The sequence below is a fragment of the Microcaecilia unicolor genome, chromosome 10 (assembly GCF_901765095.1).
Source record: "Microcaecilia unicolor chromosome 10, aMicUni1.1, whole genome shotgun sequence".
Taxonomy (NCBI): domain Eukaryota; kingdom Metazoa; phylum Chordata; class Amphibia; order Gymnophiona; family Siphonopidae; genus Microcaecilia; species Microcaecilia unicolor.
The window spans coordinates 179,489,949-179,508,315 of NC_044040.1; the positions used below are offsets into that span (position 1 = coordinate 179,489,949).

At 43.7% G+C, this 18,367-nt stretch overlaps 1 protein-coding gene across 1 annotated transcript; it reads right to left on the reverse strand.

The window, feature by feature from the left end:
• Positions 1 to 876: 876 nt before the first annotated feature.
• On the reverse strand, positions 877 to 13,955 carry TM4SF18 (transmembrane 4 L six family member 18). The gene is made up of 5 exons (XM_030215660.1): positions 13,779 to 13,955; positions 13,164 to 13,259; positions 8,631 to 8,773; positions 5,591 to 5,771; positions 877 to 1,745 (listed from the first exon to the last, which is right to left on the reverse strand). The coding sequence occupies exons 1-5, from the start codon at positions 13,953 to 13,955 to the stop codon at positions 1,731 to 1,733; spliced, it is 612 nt and encodes a 203-aa protein (XP_030071520.1). The 3' UTR covers positions 877 to 1,730.
• Between the last annotated feature and the right edge of the window lie 4,412 nt (positions 13,956 to 18,367).

Consider the following 18,367-nt stretch of genomic DNA (forward strand, 5'->3'; position numbering starts at 1 on the left):
CTGCAATCATGACCTTTATAGAATAGTGCTTAGAGTGGATTCCCACGACCAACTTTTGGCACAAGGACTTATGACTCCTGAACCTCTGGTTTAAATCCTCACGCCAAACTGATTACAGTTGGGTTATAACATTGTACCAAAAGAGGTGGAAGGCGCCAATGCCATGAGTCCAAGAACACAAGTCTCAAAGACAAACAGTAAAAATGAACTGTTTATGTTCCGATAGTAAATACAGGGATGTAGGGATGTCATATGAATTGGAATAAATCTGATATTTGCAGGTCTTCTTCTTCTTCTTGACTTTTAATCACCATTGAATAACCTAAACATTGAGGTGCATTTCCTTTAAAACCTGAAATGACAAATTCATTTTGATCTTGCTAAACTAGTCTTTGAGACAGAGAAAATGATGGCATACAAAGACCAAGGAGTGGGAATGGAGTCAGACTCTTCAAAACAGGCCAGAGACAATGAGTGTGAATGAAGAGTCTTTATTGAAAGATGACTCAACAAGGTACCATGTTTCGGAACACACGGTTCCTTCCTCAGGAGTCTCTATAAATGAAATAGACAAAAAAAAAACATTTAAGTCTGACAAGTAGAAAAAATATTGTATCGGAATATTAATATCAAGGCATAAAAGGTATAGTAAAAGAGCATATGGTAATCCTTTTGTGGAATTCTGTTATAGATACCCACAAAAGGATTGCCATATGCCATACGATATTATTTCTACTTGTCAGATTTACATGTTTGTCTATTTCATTTATGTAGACTCTTGAAACTGAGTGTTCTGAAACATGGTACCTTGTTGAGTCATCTTTCAAAAAAGATGCTTCACACTCATTGTCTCTGGCCTGATTTGAAGAGCCTGACTACATTCCCACTCCTTGCTGTTTCTCTGAGTCTCTGCGTGGGATACCCAAGTTCTTTCCACTTCCTGTGGTGTTTTGCAGCAGACAAAGACCATACAGCCAAATACAAATAACCAATTATGGTCTTAATGCAGATTACAATAAGATTGACTAGGCATTCCTAGGAAATACAATCATAGTAAAAATAACATTCTAAAATTAACTAAACAGTGAAGTATTTCTGAAAAAGATAAGGCTTTAACTTCCTGCAAAGTATCATATAATCAGTTCGAGATCTAATCTTGGCTGGAAGAATATTCCAGATCGAAGCTGCCTCATACATAAAAGTTTGAGAAAACATTTTTTTATTTCTAATTCCCTTTACAACATGAAAATTTAGCAGATTTTTACCTTGTTACAGTATCTTTACATAAAAGGAAGGACAGAGGAGCCTGTCTTTGGATTATTTTAAATTCTATGCATCTCAATTTAAACGCAATCCTCTGCTCTACAGCAGCCAGTGCAACCTGATTATTAAAGGGGTAGCTTTTTCATATTTGTTCACATGATTAAAAAACAAATCTGGTTTCTGTTTTTTGAAAAGTTTGTACTTTAACAGAAAACCTGAAAACAGCCTTAGGCTGTTACAGCAGTCAAGTTGTGATAAAATGTAACCTTCCTTGAATCAAAATCTTAAACTGATCTAAACAGTATCTATCCAGTCTGCCCATGCACGCCAACGACTAGGCTTGAAATGCCTTTGTAGAAGACTCTTTAACATTCTTTGCAAAAATATATTTAAATATAAACCATAACAGCTGATCAGGGCAAATAATGATGGTAGAGTCAGGTGGTTGAGGAAGTTTCTGTACATGTTCAGAAGGTATCTGGCTGCAGAAACAAACAGAGGAACTGGTAAGACAAGCAATGATAAGACCATCTCAAGAATATCAATATGTAAAACAGTAAATAATAGCCAACGAATGGGTAATTTGTGCCATGCAATTAACAACATCTCAAGTCTCTTAGGGCTCCTTTTACTAAGCCACGGTAAAAAATGGCTTGCGATAGTGTAGGCGTGGGTTTTGGGCACGTGCAGAAATATTTTTTAGCGCACATACAAAAAATGCCTTTTTAAAATTTTTGCAGAAAATGGACATGCGGCAAAATCAAAATTGCCGTGTGTCCATTTTGGGTGTCTGACCATACCGCCAGCCATAGACCTAGCGGTAAGGAATTTGTGCGGTAATGACCTACGCGCATCAGATGCCACTTGGCGCGCGTCCAAAAATAAAAAATGTTTTCCAGATGCACGTAGCAGATGCGCGCCAAAAATGAAATTACAGCAAGAGGCACATGGTAGTCAGGCAGTAAGGTCATTTTTGCGCACATTGGGCATGCGTAGAGCTTTACGCGGCTTAGAAAAAGGGGCCCATAGTCTGTCCAAATAACTGGTCTTCTGTTCCTAATATACAGACAGGGCCTGATTCATTAACACACAAGAAGAGAAAGGTCTTGGTGATCTTTTTACGAAACTGCAGTAAAAAGTCGCTTAAGGGCATCACACGGGGGGGGGGGGGGGGGGGGGTTCCCACTCGATAAGACCATTTTTACCACAGCCAGAAAATGGCCAATTTTCCATTTTAATGGCCATGGTCTAATGTTGCCATTTGCACATGGCCATTATAAACAATTAGTGCATGAGCCCTTACTGCCACTTATTTTGTAGGCAGAAAGGGGTCACATGGTAATCCCATGTTAATCAGTTAGCATGCAGTAATGTGGCTGAGCTAACTGATTCACACCATCATGCTCACTTTCTGCCCACAGACAGGTCCCCTCAGAGAAAAAGAAAAAAAAATTTTAGCATGTGATTTGTGCACAACCATTGGAGGGAATTCTATAAATGGCGTCTTAACAATTGGCACCATAAAACCATGTGGTTAGCGTGATTCTATAAACTATGTCCTACTTTACATAATACGTTCAAGTGCTGCTGTTCTTGTGCCTAAAATTTAGGTGCACCCATTTGGGCCACCTAAAACCAGGCCTAAATACCTGCGCCTAAGTTAGGCGCAGATCAGGAGTATTCCATAATAGTGTACATAATTTTTTGAAACACCCACAACCCGCCCATTCCACATCTATGGCCACGCCCCCTTTTCAACTGTGCACATTAGAATTACGTGCATCGCATTATAGAATATGCCTAGAAAGTTGTGCGCACAAATTAGCGCTCACAACTTAAAGGCACCATATATAGAATTTGGAGGATTGGGCTTTTACCAAAGGATGCCTCAGTATGTTCTGCAGTAAGCCCTTATAAGCTGCTCTAAGTACATTCTAGCGCTTGCCGCAGCTTAGTAAAAGGAACCCTTAGTGAATCAGGAGTGAATTCTATAAGCATTTGCCTATATTGAGGTACCTAGAGGGCATCTATGTGGTACCTGTTCTATAAAGGAAAGTAGGTACCTACTTGTTTTGAGAGAATACTACCATACCAGATTAGATAAATGTATATAATTTATGCATGAGCATTTACACCAGCTCTAAAGCTGGGGTAGGTGCTCGCACCTAAATCATTCAGGGGTCCTTTTATAAAGTTGCGGTAAAACATGACCTGCAGTAGTGTAGTTGCATCTTTTGGGTGCACATTGGACCACTTTTTACTGCGGATGGAAAAAAGGCCATTTTTAATAGGCCAGGAAATGGGTGTGCGCAAAAATTAAAACTAGCGCATGCCTATTCATGACCTGGGCCCTTACCATCAGCCATTGATGGTAAGGGCTCATGTGCTATCTGCACACCAACATGGCCACACTGCCTATTATCGCAGGGAACGACCCCCGCGGTAGAAAATAGAAAAATATTTTCTACCGTGGGATTCGGCACATGCCAAACTCGGAATTATCGCCAGGTGCACATGCTACCCCAGTAGTAGTGTACTAACAGATTTAGTGCACACTAACGGTTAGTGTGCATTAAATGATAAGACACCCATAGGAATACAATGGGCATCTTATCATTTAGCGCACACTAAATCCATTAGCACACCTTAGTAAAAGGACCCCCCAGTGAGCTATTTGTAAATAAAACCAAAACTATATTGCTGGGAACATCACATGTATAAGTCTCTTCCATTTCATCAGATTAACTATGTATTAAGAGACTAACAATGTTTTTATATATATATATATATATATATATATATATATATATATATATATATATATATATATCATCATAATTATATAAATGGTTGTTCAGATGCTCAGAACTGTGTAGCCTAGCCAACAGTGGACAAGCTAACTCGTTACAATCATTGCACCTCCAGTAGACTCATAAAAATAAGTTCTTCCAAAAGCTGTTTACTTATCTTATAGATAGTCCAATGTCTCTACTGGAAGTGTAAATCCAATTCCACTGTCGGTTGAAAATCCATCGTGAATGTGAACGCGTAATTAGATAAATGGCAATTGCTCAATGTTTCATGTAACTCCAATGCTTATCAATAATTATTCTTAATGTTGATCTAAATCTCGGCATGGTGCCATCAGGTGATTCCAATAAATTTCCAACTCATAAATGGAAGCGCTAGGGTGGGTTGTCCAAGATAATTGAACTCTACTTAAGCAAGCCAAGCTTTTTTTTAGTTAATCTATTTGTAAATAACACATAGGGGGCAATTTTATAAATTGGCGCCGCCACCCCAATGCCATGCACTTAGTGCCAATTCTATAATGTCATCTTGCCAAGATTCCATGATAGAATAAGTTGGCACTGGTGTGCCCATGTTTAGGAGCACCCTCTTATACCATGTCAATAGCAAGCGTAAGTTGGAGTTCCTAGATGCACTAAGTGATGAATGAGCTTCAGACACAAGCCCATGGCCTGCCCATGCTCTGCCCACGTGTACGCTCCCCTTGCAGTTAAACACTATGGCACCTTATAGAATAGCACCTAGTGTACATAGGGCCCCTTACCTGCAGCAAAAAGGGGCCTGCACTAGTGTCGGCGCGTATTTTTGATGTGCACCGAGGCGGGTAAAAGGTAGGTCTTTCTTTCTTTTTTTGAGGAAATGGCTGTGCGGCCATTTCGAGGGGAACCCTTACTGCCATACATATATTTGTGTAGTGCTGGATGTGACAGCGTGCTAGGGGTGGGAACTACAGCCAGGTTGCTATGGTAGCCCGCCGGTACTTCCTTCTTAGTGAGTGGTAAGCATTGGGCTTACCGCTGCTTTGTAAAAGGGGCCCATAGGTGCCTAATTGTCAATTAATGGTGCATTTGATGAGTATTCTCTAGGCAGCAGCCTATAGTATTGCCCCATTAGTATTTAAACATACTCATAGAATACGATAGCAGGTAAAGACATTACAGCCTGTGTAGTTTGCCCACCACATCAGAGGGCCCTGTTTACTAAGCAGCATTACAGGCGTGTTAACCATGTATGTGAGTTAACCATGTGCGTGCCTACAATATTCCTATAGGCACCTACATGGTTAGGGTGCGTGCTAAAAACACTAACGCACCTTAGTAAACAAGGCCTTAAAAATGAAACAAAACAAGCCTGTTTCGTGGCATCTTCCCTAATGTTTCAAAATGATAAGGGTCAGCAAAGATTTCCTGCAACAAAAAATGTGTTGAGTTAGAATTAAAATGATCATGCTGGTCCCTATCACTTTTTTCCAACAGCATCTCTGCATGTTTAATAATGGAGCGGTGGGTTGATTTACCTGAATAATGAATGAATGAGTCCCACATAGTATTCTCTTTAACTCCATAGTTCCTTTCAGAAAGCAAATGATTACTTGAAGTCCACTGAGGGCAATCAGAATGGAAAATAAAATGATGTTCCACTGCACAATCTGTGCCGGCTCGAGGCATTGAGCCCAGCTTGAGGAGTTTGTGAGATAACTGGTCCAGCAAAAGCAGGAATTTGGAAAAGGAGATTAACAAACTGCATTTTTGATAATTGATCTATAAAAGAATTCATTCGATTTGAAGGTGAAATGAAATAATCAGTTTCATGGAATTCGCGCATCTGCATTCCACCCCATCAGACATATGCCAAAGATATAGAAACAGAGAAAAATGTAGGCAGATAAAAAACCTCATGGCCTATCCAGTCTGCCTATCCATGCCATCTACTCTCCTATATGTATTTATAACACAACAGTTCAAATATAGTGTTGATTTATCCATTAGATCTATACATCCAGAACGGAAAAGATTTGCTTAGACAAAGTGATTATCAATCAATCCAGCTTATTTTCGAAAGAGATCGCCGGCCATCTTCCGACACAAATCGGGAGATGGCCGGCCATCTCCTGAAGCCGGCCAAATCGGTATAATGGAAAGCTGATTTTGGCCGACTCCAACTGCTTTCCGTCGCAGAGCCGGCCAAAGTTAAAGGGGGCATTTCGGAAGGGTATGGGAGGCGGGAGGCCGGCTTCAGCTGATAATGGAAAACAGAAGGCCGGCTCTGAGGAGCATTTTGCCGGCTTGACTTGGTCCATTTATTTTTAGGACCAAGTCTCAAAAAAGTGCCCCAATTGACCAGATGACCACTGGAGGGAATCGGGGTTCACCTCCCCTTACTCCCCCAGTGGTCACCAACCCCCTCCCACCCAAAAAAAACAAAAAAAAACTTTTTTTGCCAGCCTTTATGCCAGCTTCAAATGTCATACCCAGCTCTCTGACAGCAGTATGCAGGTCCCTGGAGCAGTGTTTAGTAGGTGCAGTGCACTTCAGGCAGGTGGACCCAGACCCATCCCCCCATCTGTTACACCTGTGGTGGTAAATGGGAGCCCTCCAACCCCCCAAAACCCACTGTACCCACATGTAGGTGCCCCCTTCACCCATAAGGGCTATGGTAATGGTGTAGAGTTGTCGGGAGTGGGTTTTGGGGGGATTTGGGGGGCTCAGCACCCAAGGTAAGGGAGCTATACACATGGGAGCTATTTTAATTTTTTTTTTAATTTTTAGAAGTGCCCCCTAGGGTGCCCGGTTGGTGTCCTGGCATTTGAGGGGGACCAGTGCACTACAAATGCTGGCTCCTCCCACGACCAAACGCCTTGGATATGGCCGGGTTTGAGATGGCCGGCATTAGTTTCCATTATGGGCGAGAACCGATGCCGGCCATCTCAAATCCGGCCATCTTTGACATTTGGCCGGCCCCAACTGTATTATTGAAATGAAAGATGGCCGGCCATCTTTTTCGATAATACAGTTCAGGACCGCTTTTTGCGGCGCCGGCCATCTAGATGGCCGGCACTGTTCAATTATGCCCCTCAATGTGACTCAAGTCCTCTCACACGACTTGTAATTTCACGTTGCACTCATCTTTGATATCAATAATAAAAGAAACTACATTTTTTTTTATTTTCTTTAGGCATTTTCACAGATTTTTAGCTTTTTAACAGATTTGTAGAACTGGAAGTACTAACGGAAGTCTCAGGATTCCCTCCAACTGAAACTTTTACTATATGGCTTTATCTGGGTGTAATTTCCTGAAAGCCCTTTGTATACGTAGCCCAGGGTCTTGTAACAGATTTTCAAGGAATACTACGGGTGATTTCCCTTTGAAAATTGCCTATGAGGTTAACAGGTACACAGTAACTGGGGACTCTATACCTGCAATTCTTGTGAGCAGAAAACAGCTGGAAACCAAATGCACGAAATCTGAAAATCAAATCAATACACATTGTTTCCCTTATTCGCTCTTTCCCCTCAATTCAGCTAAAAGTATGGGTGTTGTGGAAGCCTGCACATGCTTTTAGCCAGAGTAAGGACAGCAGTTTTCAGATAGCCCAATTTATCCAAAGTAAATACCTTTGAGAACAATTTATTTAGGGGTTCTTTTACTAAGGTGCTCTAACAGATTTAGCACACTCTAACAATTAGTGCATGCTAAATGATAAGATGCCCATTATATTCCTATGAGCATCTTATCATTTAGCATGTGCTAATCTTTAGCTATATCTGTAAGCGCACCTTAGTAAAAGGACCATTTAGTTATTTAAAGTTATTAATCATTTTATTTCAAAAACAGCTCTAGGTAATGAACACACACAAAAAAACAAAAACAAAACTGTACTAACATCACTAAAATAAAACAAATAAAACTAAAAATGACACTAATGTAAAATACAAAAAGTCATTCACATTCCAGAAAAGGTATCAGCCATAACAAAAAAATAATGGGCATGAGACATGCAAACCAATGGGCATGAGACATACAAAAATAAATAAGTAATTTTAAAAATGCTTTAAAATATGCCATGGTAAATCTGGGTTTAGCACACAGGAAAGTTCCACATTAAGACGCACTAAACCCAGATTTTTCCATGACAAAGGAAAAGGGCCCCTTAGATTGTAAGCCTACTAGGGACAGAGAAAATACATACCTGAATGTTACTTGCCTTAGAAAAGTCGTGAGCTAAATGTACAAATACATTTTTCAGGATAACACTGGGTAGCTGAGAGGGATAGGGGTTGGTCAGTTTTGAGAGGTTAGGTTGAGGGGAACGGGTGTAGTGGATATATTTTAATTTTTATGCTACACCCCACACTGTATGACTTTTACTTTCAAAGTTGCAGTTCAAAAGACTCTGTATTAAATTAAAGGAAATTATTTTGCAAATTTTGTGCACCAAATGGAGTCCACTTTCCAAATCATGTGGGTGTATTTTTGTTTTTTTGTTTTTTTTTAATTAGCCCTCTACACTGAATTTAGAACATGTGGTATTTATGGTAGAAAATGTTGCTTCTTACCTGCCAGCAGTATCTTTGAAGGGATAGTCCCACCCTGCCAGGGTACTGCAGAATGGGCCTTGTGCTAAGCCCAAGGAGGATATAATGAGGCAGTATCCAGAGAAAGCCACTCCAAGCAGGGCTAAGATAGGTGAACCCAATCTCTGCATTAAACAGATATACAGATCTGATTTGTTGCCTGAAATATAGCTTCCAAATTCATATCTGCACTTATCAGAATTAACTTAGGGGCCCTTTTACTAAAGGGTGTTAAGCCCTATCACATGCTTAGCACAGGAAAAACAGGCAACCAAAAGACACATTGGGGCCAATATTCAGACCACATGAGTTAGAGGGAAGTCATAAGAGCCAGGAGCTCCTTTGGGGTTGGGCTTACACCTTGGAAGGTGTGATCCCATGGATTAATCAACCCCTTGACTATAGGGCTGCCGGGGGGGGGGGGGGGCTGGGAAGGTAAAATTCCCCAGGTCCGGGCCTCCAAGGGGGGCTCGGCGCCGGGGTCTCTCTCTTTTTCCTGTTCTTGACAGGACCCAAGTAATCATGTCCCAACAAGAGCAGGAGAGAGAAAACTCTGGCACCAGGGCCCCCTTGGAGACCGGGGAGGACCCAGAGGAGAAGACACAGCAGGACCTCTGGTTTGGCTGGCGGGGATCCCTCCAGTGCTGCTGCTCTTCACTCTGCTGCATTGCGTGCCAAGCGGCTGCTTTTCCCCTCAGGTCGTACATGCTTGGTTTTGAAACCGAGCTTGCGTGGCGTGAGAGAAAAAGCAGCCACAGGGACAGGCAATGCAGCAGAGGAAAGAGCAGCACTGGAGGAAGACCTCTTCTGCCTCAGGATCCCCACCAGCCAAGGCATTTGCAGTTCCGGCGGGTGGGGCAGCAACGACGGTGGCGATCCTAGGAGGGCAGCAACGATCCTGCCTCAGGCCCAGTGGCAGCTGCCCTGCCCCGGGCCTGGCTCAGTCTCTCGGCGGCCCTGCTTGACTGAGTTGGGAAGTGCAGAAAAGATATATAAAGTCAAGTACATGCAGTGCACATGAGGTTAAGGGTTGTGCAGTTTTTTTTTACTGTGGAGCCCCTTAGACTGTGTGAGCTCAACAGATCATTATTTTAATACATCAAGCGCAGTCCCTTTAAGTCCACAGCCCCCAAAGTAACATCTCCCAACATTAACTCAGTTATACATTACAGTTTGAGTACACATTAAAACATCCAGGAGACTTATCGATTATAAACACGGCAATCTAAAGCAAACACGGTGTAAAACAAACAGAAGTGAAATCTGCAAAGTTACGTATATAGAAAAGAAGAGGAAAAAGCAGGGCCAGCTCAAGGGGTTGTGGCATCCCCTAAGTTATCTTTTACTTTGGTGCCCCCTCCCCTGAATTGTCAGTGCCCCCCCCCACCTGCATCAGTGCTCCCACTCCTGCATCAGCTTCCTTCCAGCCAGCCTGCCTGCATCAGCTCCCAGTCAGTCAGTATCCCCCACTTCCCCACAAATATAACCCCAACTCACCCAGGGGTTCTAGGAGGTGATGGGGCAGGAGTGATCCCCATGCACCTTTGCTCCATTGGCTGCATCTTTCAAAGTGGCCAACTGACCACTGGTAGTAGTCTTGTAGTTCTACTGTTACGTGATTCAAGCTGCCATATAAGAAAAAAAGCCCTTGTAGGGCAGGTTGAACCTTAGTGATAGTTCTACTAAACTACCACTAGGTAATGGCATTGTTTTGGAGAAGGCAGCTGCCAGGGCAGGAGTGAGTGGGGATCACTCCTGCCCCCATTGCCCCCCTGGGGAGCTGTGAGGTAAGTCAGGGGATGGGGGAGGGGAGAGAGAGAGAAAGAGAAGAGGCAGTATTTGGAAAGGGGAAGGGGAAGGGCTTCAGGAGCAGGGTCACACTGGAGGGTCATGTCGGGCCCACTGGACTACTAGGGATTTGAGGTCCCCTTGAGGGAGGGGATACTAAGATTCCATGCACTGTTGCTGGCACCGCCCCTGTTTAAAATGTGAAAATAGGAAGTATCTCTTCATGCGTTTACACCTGTAATTGTGCCTGTGGCAGTGCAGGGAGGGAAGCTCAGCAGAACAAGCAGCACGTCCTCTCCACTGTGAAATATAAGCCAGCAAGTCAAGCTGTTTTCTACTCTCCTGAACCCCTCCCCACGCTGCCACACCCCAAACACTACCCTTGCCCCACTGAAACTGCCCCACCTAAAAAACAATCACCCCACAAGCTGCCTTTGCTGCCAAAAACTACCCCTCAACTGTTTCAGCATTCCACAATTGCTCCACCCCAAAAACTATTCCTACCCAGGGGTATAGCCAGATGGTCAATTTTGGGTGGTTTGGGTGGACCTGAGCCCAAGGTGGGTGGACATGAAATCCATCTCCCCGCTCCTCTCCTCTCTGCTCCTCTCCCACCTGATAACCCAAAATATTCAATAACTGAGTGGCGGGGATCCCCAAACTCTTCCAGTTGAAGATTTCCTCCTCCTCAGGCAGCCAGCAGCACTTGCCTTGAGCTGATGCTGCTGCCAGCAGGCCATGTATGCTTAGTGCTTGCGCATGCAAGAAAACTAAGCATGTGTAGAGAGGACGGTCTCTGGGAAGTGTTCACTGGGTATCTGACAAGGGGTACTGTAGCATTAAATCACTAACGGGTGGAAGGGTAAGAGTGAACTGTAAGTCCAATAAAGGTAATTGTTCCCTACCAGCCACAGCAAGGGTGTCGCAATTTTGAGTGGGCCTCGGCCTATACAGCCCCACCAGTGGCTATGCCACTATTCCTCCCATGCAACCGCTCTTACCACTCCATAAACTGCACCACCCCAAAATAACTACCCTACCCAGCAACTGGCTCCACCCTCAAAAAATACTCCTGCAACCCACCATTCCACAAACTGCCCTTATCATCAAAAACCATCTCCACAACTTCTGCATCGTGTTGCAAACTGTCCCACTCTCAAAAACAACTCCTCATAATTCTACCACCACCCCACAAATTGGCCCATCCAAAATCTATCTCCTACAACTGCCCTATCACCTCACAAACTGCACCTCCCAAAAAAACCCTTAAACTGCTCTACCACCCTGCAGAATGCCCCACCCCCAAAAACTACCTCAGCAACTGCCCCAGCACTCCACAAACTTACTTCAAAAACCACCCCTCACAACTGCCCCACATCTCTGCAACTGCCCCACCATCCTGCAAATTGTCTCTATCCCGAAAATCTCCCCTGCAACTGCACCACCACCGTACAAAATGCCCCTCCTCCACAAGTACTCCACCATCTACAGCTACCCCCTGCACAATACATTCAGAGTATACACAGAACACAAACCTACATATTCACACCACACACACACAAAAAGGTTGGAAAGAATTCTATGGCCAGCATGCGGTTAGCAGGTGCTGCTATCCATATAAGGGCCAGTGAGAGAGATATTCATTGACACTAACCTGCTGGGGCAGTCTGTAGGCGGAGCCAGAGGTTATCCACTTATTGGAAATATTCAGACCGCTAACCAGATAACTAACCAGACAAAGATAGAACAGCCAGTTACTGGCATAGAATATCCTGTTTATCTTTCACCATAACAGCCAACAATTTTAGAAAATGCTGACCCCTGTGGCAATATTGGGAAGTTGTTTTAATAATTTCCTATAATAAATGAAACTCCCTAATCTTTTCGTTGTCCTGTTTGTAAGCTCTGGGGTCTCCGTGTATATTTATGAAGTGCTGGGTATATCTAGAACTGCTATAGAAACGATCAGTATTGTGTAACATGGAACATGGTCTATATTACGACTTTATAAATAGGATAGCATTACACAAATGACTAAAGGGCTAGTTATCAATGTGGGCTATTACGCTATTAATAAAGTGGGTTATTTAAGCATAGGATCCCATTTTATGGAATGAGACCTTGTGCTAAAATAGCACGACTTGTGGTAAACTAACCCATCTTAATGGTAGCCTACGTTGATAACTTCTCCCGTAATAGTGATGATAGTTTTAGTGTTGCGTCTTGCGTTACTATGAACCAGTGGCGTAGCCACAGGTGGGCTTGGGTGGGCCAGGGCCCACCCATTTATGACTCAGGTCCACCCAACAGTAGCACATGTTTAGTGGTAACTGGTGGGAATCCCAAGCTCCACCAGCTGAAGATTTCCCCCTGATGGTAACAAAAACGCTACTCTCCACGACACCGGCACCTAAGCATGTTCAGTTTTCAGTGCATTCCTGCTGCCAAGGTGGAAAGAAGCGTTTTCCCACCAGCTTTTTTTTTTTGAAGGGGGGGGGAGGGAAACACTTGGTGCCCACCCAATTCTTGCCTAGGCCCACCCAAAATCTGTTGCCTGGCTATGCCCCTGCTATGAACTTGAGAAAGAGGATGCCACCATCATGTAACTGCCTTTGCCTTCACCTTTGGTTTAGGAAATTTAATTTCCCTTGCAGACAGCTCTCTGTAACATAAGTTACTGCTCAGCCCCCTTAAAAGAAGAATCAAAAGATTAAAGGTCATACTCACTGAGTATCTTTGGCTCCAGTATTTATGCTGGAGGGAAGAGAACGTGTAGCAGTTATAATTTTCCACTGTCAATAAAACTGTGGCTATTAAAAGCATCTGTAAGGAATAAAGAGCACAATGGCTTAATCTAATTCGGCTCACTGTATTATTAATTGACAGTTTGTTGCAAAGATACAGGATATAAATCAATAACTTTAGAAAATGCCTGCCTAGGGCATAGCCGTAACAACAATAGGAAAGAAAAATGCACAGAAACAAAAAGGCTTTTACTAAAGGGACAAATAAATTTTGGAACATGAGGTCTACCTGTAACAAATGCTATTGCCGAGACGGTCTATGGGTGAAGTCAGAGAGGAGTTATATTCAGGTCTGGCTCCCACATAAATAACCAAGCAAGTTGGACTGCACAAAAGGCAATCGTAACTTTTCCAGTTAGCTATGCGGGTACAGCATTGAATGTCAGCCTAATCACATAATTTCCGGGCACCGCCGATGTCCCAGATTTTCAGTGCCAATGCCCTAATATGGCCTGGCACTGAAAAGTGCCAGGCCATGGTGAGTGCTGAACATTGACCTCTGAAATTCTTTTCTGATAATGAAATCCTCAGCACTTACCATGACACCGGAGAAGCACAGCCCTTCAAAATACCACACATAGTTGGTGAGCTGATTGTTGGAAGCGTAGGTAGTTTCTCCATTGGGGAAATAAAGCAGCAGGTGAACTGCAATGCTCCAGATGGCAAGTGGCAATAACGTAAAACTTAGCCAGTCGCTAATGTATTTTAAACACATCTCCGTAGTAAGACAAGCAAAATCGTTTCAAAGTATTAAAACAAGTAAGATTTATATTTTAAAATTCTAGTATATAGATTGGTCTGCAAGGGTTGATCCTTCAGATTGGTGACAGTCTGGTTGCTAGGCTTTCTCTAGGCCAAAACAATACAAGTACTAAGCAAACACACTCACTTCCTACTGAGGTCAAATGATAAGAACTAGCTGAAGAACTTGCCATTGTCCTATGTATGTCTTACCTGGCCCCTGGAGACTATCCAGCGAATTGGGTTTTCAAGATATATGAAATTCATATGTTTGAGATACATTTGCATACAGTAGCAACAGTGCATGTAGGTGTATCTCATGTTGTATATCCATTGTAGGGTTTGGCAGTTAACATTTAATTTCTACCAAACCCCCCCCCCCCAAAAAAAAAATTCATATAGTAAAGTGCATACATGAGGGCCCCTAATTTGGGAGAATTATTCAATGGGAGATGTAGACAGAGTCTGACAGATAGTAAGGGTTGTCATGACAGATGCCACCGGTGTGTGTACTGCCAACATGCGTGGAGAACCTCTGTGATCAAACACCCGGTCACAGGAAAGGACTATATACTGAGAAATAAAACTAATTGTGAGTCCGCCCAAGTGGTATACGGGATCAAGTGCCCCTGTGCCAAATGGTATATTGGGCAAACAAAGCGAACAATTATAGATCGCACAGCGGAGCATTTGAGTAATCTGCGAAACCAAAAGAAAGAGGCACCTTTAGTATCACACTGGATACAGGTGAAATATAAGGAAAATGATCTTCTATTTGTGGTACTACATCAAATACCAGCTAATACCACAATTCTGGTCGCCGCATCTCAAAAAAGATATAGTGGAATTAGAAAAGGTGCAGAGAAGGGCGACGAAAATGATAAAGGGGATGGGACGACTTCCCTATGAGGAAAGGCTAAAGCGGCTAGGGCTCTTCAGCTTGGAGAAGAGACGGCTGAGGGGAGATATGATAGAGGTCTATAAAATAATGAGTGGCGTTGAATGGGTAGGTGTGAAGCATCTGTTCACGCTTTCCAAAAATACTAGGATTAGGGAGCATGCGATGAAGCTACAATGTAGTAAATTTAAAACGAATCGGAGAAAATCTTTCTTCACTCAACGTGTGATTAAACTCTGGAATTCGTTGCCAGAGAATGTGGTAAAGGTGGTTAGCTTAGTGGAGTTTAAAAAAGGTTTGGACGGCTTCCTAAAGGAAAAGTCCATAGACCGTTATTAAATGAACTTAGGGAAAAGCCACTATTTCTGGGACAAGCAGTATAAAATGTTTTGTACATTTTTGGGATCTTGCCAGGTATTTGTGACCTGGATTGGCCACTGTTGGAAACAGGATGCTGGGCTCGATGGACCTTTGGTCTTTCCCAGTGTGGCAATACTTATGTACTTATGGATGTGGTGTCAGCATTACTTCATAAAGAACAACAACTAATCTATCAATGGCGGACAGTGAACCTGCACGGTCTGAATAAAGAAATCGACTGGTGGGCGATGACACCCCCCCTAACATTTAAAAACAAAGGGAGAGGCCAGGAGTATGGTTACTGCGCATGCACCGGCATCTCGGCCAGTCGAAGGTTGAAGCTGAACTGTTCCCGCTACAGGTTAGCCTACCAGGATCTGGTTATGATTTAGCTTTGAGAATGTTCATATTATTTTTGATAGATGTATTTAGCTCTGATAGAAGAATGCTAGTTCAATTTTTAATAATTTATTACGTTGTACCTGTTTCAGTATACTGTTCCCCTGAAGACGCCATCCAGCGAAACATGCTCGCATGTAAAAGGGAACTGAAAATACATTGAAAACCTGGGTATTGAAGCCCTAGACAGGGAACCAATTGTGCGTTACAGCTATTTTACTGCACGTCACCTAACAGACTGGGGCCCCAGCAGGACTAACCTTCATCAATCATCGTTACCAAACTACATCAAGATAAGTAACATGCCCGACACCCACTTAGAACTCAGTTGTTGTTAATATATGAGCACATTGCTGATATAGGGACACACATTTGAAACAACTAGTCATAATAGCATAGGAAGGTAGGAAGTAGGGGTGCTGTGATGTTAAATCGGGTATGAAGCAGCCTTGCACTGCGAGTTAGTCCAGCGGGACATACCCAGTCACTGAGCACCATAAGCATCTATATAGATAATTCTCACCTGGAACATTCTGAAGCTCACTCTGTGGGAGGGAAACACTGAAGCCCTGCAGTGTTGGTAGGCTAGGCTGTCAGCAACACTCACTCTCACTCACACTCACTGTCAGCCACGCCCCATCCGCACATAATTCGCAACCCCAATGTTCTAAATGAAGCCACCACCGGAAGTTGAGGTGGCGAGATATCCCCTTTGCCCATGAGTGTTTGCCCCGCCCTCGTGTCACTACATGATGACGATGAGGGCGGAGCACCGACAGTCTACGAAACGCCAACGGACCCCCCTTCCGCGACCCTGTCGACCCCCCTTCTCCGCAAAAACCGTCCCCCGCCACCGTCCACTACCTGTGCTGACCGGGGACCCCAACCCCCATCAGACGAAGCCCTGTGCTGGCCTTTGCCGCGTTCCTTCTTCAATGATCTTCGGTTCAAGTTCCTCTGCGTGTGTCTGACGTCAGACGTACGCAGAGGAACTTGAACACAAAATCATTGAAGAAGCAACGCCGCGAAGGCGATTACAGGACTTCGGCTGATGGGGGTTGGGGTCCCCCGTCAGCTCAGGTACTGGGCGGCGGTGGGGGATGGTTTTCGTCGACAAGGGGGGTCGACTGGGTCGCGGAAGGGGGAGGGGGAACGGAGGGACGGCAGAGTCTGCAACAGCGAGGGAGAGTGGGGGATGGCCTTGCTAGCACCCGTTTCTTTCCCTTTTGAAACGGGCATTTCTTACTAGTATTTAATAAAAGAAAAAATATTGCACTGCACTGTATGAATTTTTGTTTGTTTTTTTTGGTAGAAATTAATCAATACAAGTAAAACCGAACGATAATATATACCCCAGAGGCGTTTAGTTAAAATGTAATGCCAAGAAGTGCAGAGTGATGCATTTGGGGTGCAGAAACCCATAAGAGAGATACCAAATAGATGGGGAGAGTTTAGTAAGCTCGACTCAGGAGAGAGAGACCTTGGGGTGTTGGTGTCAGAGGATCTGAAGGTGAAGAAACAATGTGACAAAGTGACGGCCGTGGCCAGAAGGATGCTAGACTGCATAGAGAGAAGTATAACCAGCAGAAGAAAGGAGGTGTTAATGCCCTTCTACAAGTTGTTGGTGAGGCCCCACTTGGAGTATTGTGTTCAGTTTGGAGGTTGAAGGGGGGCAGACTCAGGAGTAATGCCAGGAAGTATTTTTTCACGGAAAGGGTGATAGATACATGGAATGCCCTCCCGCGGAAGGTGGTGGAGATGAAAACGGTAATGGAATTCAAACGTATGTGGGATAAACACAAAGGAATCCTGTTTAGAAGGAATGGATTCATGGAATCTTAGCGGAGATTGGGTGGTGACGCCAGTAATTGGAGAGTAAAACCAATGCTGGGGGGGGCGGACTTCTACGGTCTGTGCCCTGATCATGGCTGAATAGATAAGAATGGGCTGGAATGTAAATTTTAAGGGGCTTTGACGTTAGTTTCAGAACTTTTAGTACAGGAACAGTGCTGGGCAGACTTACGGTCTGTGCCCTGAGAAAGGCAGAGACAAATCAAACTCGGGTATACATATAAAGTATCACATACCATGTAAAATGAGTTTATCTTGTTGGGCAGACTGGATGGACCGTTCAGGTCTTTATCTGCCATCATTTACTATGTTACTATCCCCAAAACTTGACAGGCTGTGTGATTACTGAGGATTGACTTGAGAATCACTGGTAGTGGCATGTGAAAGACCTGGGTTCAGTTGCTGAACCTAAAAACACGTCTTCTGTTTACCAAGCGTACAGGAGTTGAGGGAGCAGTGGAGGCAGCATGTTTAATGACTGGACCTCCTTTTTTGGAAGGAGGTCCAGTCATTAAACAATGGATTGACACTTATGAGTCTTTTTCAAGGGAACATGCATATGGGGTCCTGAAGGTGATTTGTGCTCCCCTCTTCCCACTGTAATGACTGGATCATAGAGGAAAGAGAGTGAGGACATAAAAAAGGGGAACGATCACTGGGTACCTGGATGTGGGGAACTGTAGCATTAAATCCCTAACAGAGAGAGGGGTAAGAGTGGACTGTCAATCCAATAAAAGGTAATTGTTCCTTAACAGACAATCCAGGAAGAGTTAATAGCACAACATTCAACCTCAACATGTAAATATTTTCCTAACGATCCAACTTAAATGTCCTAACTCTGCAACATAACGTAACCAAAGCTCGTGCAGAACATAACT

What these genes read in the sequence shown, in the direction of transcription:
- TM4SF18 (XM_030215660.1), bottom strand. Translation starts at nt 13,955, where the DNA reads ATGTGTTTAAAATACATTAGCGACTGGCTAAGTTTTACGTTATTGCCA. An exon ending in ACTGGAGCCAAAGATACTCA is followed by an intron (nt 8,774 to 13,163) that starts GTGAGTATGACC and finishes TGTTTAATGCAG; the next exon opens with AGATTGGGTTCACCTATCTT. An exon ending in TTCAAAGATACTGCTGGCAG is followed by an intron (nt 5,772 to 8,630) that starts GTAAGAAGCAAC and finishes TTGCTGGACCAG; the next exon opens with TTATCTCACAAACTCCTCAA.